General features: G+C 33.4%; 1 protein-coding gene across 1 annotated transcript in view; it reads right to left on the reverse strand.

Annotated features, from left to right (window-relative positions):
- Positions 1-512: 512 nt before the first annotated feature.
- LOC106468278 (opsin Rh3-like) overlaps positions 513-2,818 on the reverse strand; it is a 7,870-nt gene continuing 5,564 nt past the window's right edge. Inside the window, 2 exon segments of the mRNA NM_001314138.1 lie at positions 513-1,004; positions 1,006-1,793. Coding sequence (NP_001301067.1) covers positions 1,006-1,793 — 788 coding nt within the window. The 3' untranslated portion in view covers positions 513-1,004.

The following is a 2,818-nucleotide window of genomic DNA, read 5'->3' on the forward strand; positions in this document are numbered from 1 at the left end:
GCGAGTTTGTTTATTAGTAAGTTTGTTACTTCACTTTTATGAATATTGAGTTTTTGTTATAATGAAGTACTAGGTTTGAGAGAAGTTACTAAGTAAATTAATAAAACTGTTGTATTAGGACTTACCGTGAAATTAGGCCTATCATTATCAAGAAACATAATAGAGCTAAAGTTGAAGCTCAGGAAATATCACGCTTTTGTTATCATTAATAATATATATGTTGGCCGAACCCTTTTGTATTTTACTGAATAATCCAGAAAAATCCGCTCAACAATAAAAATAGATATAATATCGATCTTACAGTTATTTGGGGAAGAAAATCATCTCAACGTTGTTTTATTTAATCATTTTTTCTTTAAACGAGTTAACATCTTTTTTTTATAACATGTACGGTTTTAAATTTAAGGTAACCGTCATTGTAACAGTATTCATCATGAAAACTTACTGCCTTAATCTTTTTCTAAATACACTTTTTACCGGAAAAAGATTATTAGAAAGACTCTTTCAATACAACTTCAACAATGCTGTTTATTTTCCTACGAAGAATTTCCAAAGTGGAAAAAATCTACAGGTAAGTACAAACAGTTCGTTAAACTGAACCTTGTCTCATTCTTAGTCTTACTTAATTAATAATAATCATTTTTTCCTTCTGTGAAATATATAGTTTATTGTGAGCTTGCATGCAAAACAACTTCAAAAATGGTGTTTAAATAATTTTAATCAAGGAGGAGATTATATGTAGAGGAATCCTATAGAAAAGTACAAAGAATACATTAAGCCCAGCGATATGTCTTTTATATTTTTATATATATTTAATAAACATAAAACATTCCTTCCTTTGTAAGCCACATGGTGTCACATGAATGTGTGAGCGAGAATCAACAAGGGTTTGGTTAACCTACGGAAGATACTAGTGGCGATTTAAATATTTTCTACATTCGAATTGCAAGGATTTTTCTTTCCTTTATGGAAAGAAAAGTATAAAAATGAGCCAAATTCGTTTTACTAACCATCACTGTTGACTGTGGGTGTTGTATCGCCTGACAGTTGAGTCTTATTGCTACAAGTGGATGCATTATCGGAGTAAGATTCGTGGATACATAACCAAGGTATTTTCTTTTGTAGCTCCAAACGATATTTGGGGTGGTTTATGGCGTATATAAAAGGATCGAAACAGGCGGAAGCTTTTAAAGTCAGAGCCGGTACCATGGACATTAGCGGAGTGATTAGTTGTCGTTCTTTTGTTGAAAAAGCTCCAATAAAAGCGACAAGAATGTAAGGAACCCAAGAAAAGAGAAAAAGCATGATAATTCCAAAGGCAACCTTTGCGATTCGAATTTCTCCTCGTGTATCTTTCTGGTTCTGGTTGGTTCTTAAATTCTCCACATTCATTTTCTTAGCTTGTTCGCGCAATTGATTCTCGTGGTCCCGAACAGCTGCGTAGATTCGAAAATAACAACAAAAGATAATGATGACTGGAATGAACCAAGCAAAGAACCAGATGCAGAAAATGAACGATCTGCCATTCAGGTCATGCTGGAAGTAGTCTGCAGTACAACTCGTCAGGTAGCCCTCGGGAACGTACCGGTTCCATATCTCAAAAGCTGGTAGTAGCGCAAAAGGACTGACATATAGAACAATCCCCAATAACATTGCAACTGCCTTCTTGTTCGTAAGTTTGGAGGAACTGAAAGGACAGGCAATCACACGATATCTGTCGTAGGAAATGACAGCGTTGCAAAATGCAGACATTAACCCGGAATAGGCGCCAACAGTACCATAGATGATACATCCTAAATTTAAAAAGGAAACAAACGATATTATTTGTAAAATGTGAAAACTTTATAAGTTCATGACTTTGCCTTATCTAAGGTTTACTTAAAAGTTACATAATGTGTTTTTCTTGTAACTGGAAAAAACAAGCATATTTCTGTTTTACCTTGGGTTATTATTACCTCAAAACATATATATTATTAACCTCACATTTCATAGATAACTAAAATAAATTTTGCGAAATCAAACTTGAGCAACATAGAAGCAGAAAAATGCAGTCGAGGTAGTCAAACGTCGGTAAATTCCTTTGTGAGCCAATCAAAATTCAGATCGTTCATGAAATGAATTCGTGGCGTATTCGTAGAATAATTATTGGTAAAAATTCAGTTACATTAACAATTTCTAATATATATAGAAAAGCTAGTGCGTTTTAGTAACACTACGTTCGAACAATGGATTTTATGTCATGTTGCATAGCAACAAAAGTATAACTTAATATTATTGTTAGTCTACGACCAAGTACTGAGCGTATAAAATAAGATGTGTAGACAAATAAAAAAATGGAAATATATTTGTTGCTTTCTTAATTTAGAGTCTCCGTTGATTAAAGAGGTTTGTTTTTTTATTAAAAACGTTGGTGATATAACAGAAAATAGCTTAATTCAGAAATGTTTTAAGTTTAAAATTGAATCGATATTTTTACTTTCATGATAAATTTCATGCACTTGGCTCTAGGCTAGGTGATCCCACACTATGTCTTTACTTTAGGCTTATTATGCCAACACTCACTATACTCATAAGGTTTCACGACACACACCCCTCACGACCCCTTGCACCCCCGTCACTAAAATCGTAATAGGCAGACAGTAATCGAACTACGTTATCTGTATAAATGCATTTTGGCTTTTATGACTCCTCCTATTTCGAGAAATCAAGCGTGACGTGACACACACTGGCTTTTTTATAGGTTATATATAATATACTATACCAGTAAAATATATTGTTTGTTTGTTTGTAGTTAAGCATAAAGCTACACAATGGGCTA

Source organism: Limulus polyphemus, unplaced genomic scaffold, assembly GCF_000517525.1.
Source record: "Limulus polyphemus unplaced genomic scaffold, Limulus_polyphemus-2.1.2 Scaffold2945, whole genome shotgun sequence".
In the NCBI taxonomy this organism is placed as follows: domain Eukaryota; kingdom Metazoa; phylum Arthropoda; class Merostomata; order Xiphosura; family Limulidae; genus Limulus; species Limulus polyphemus.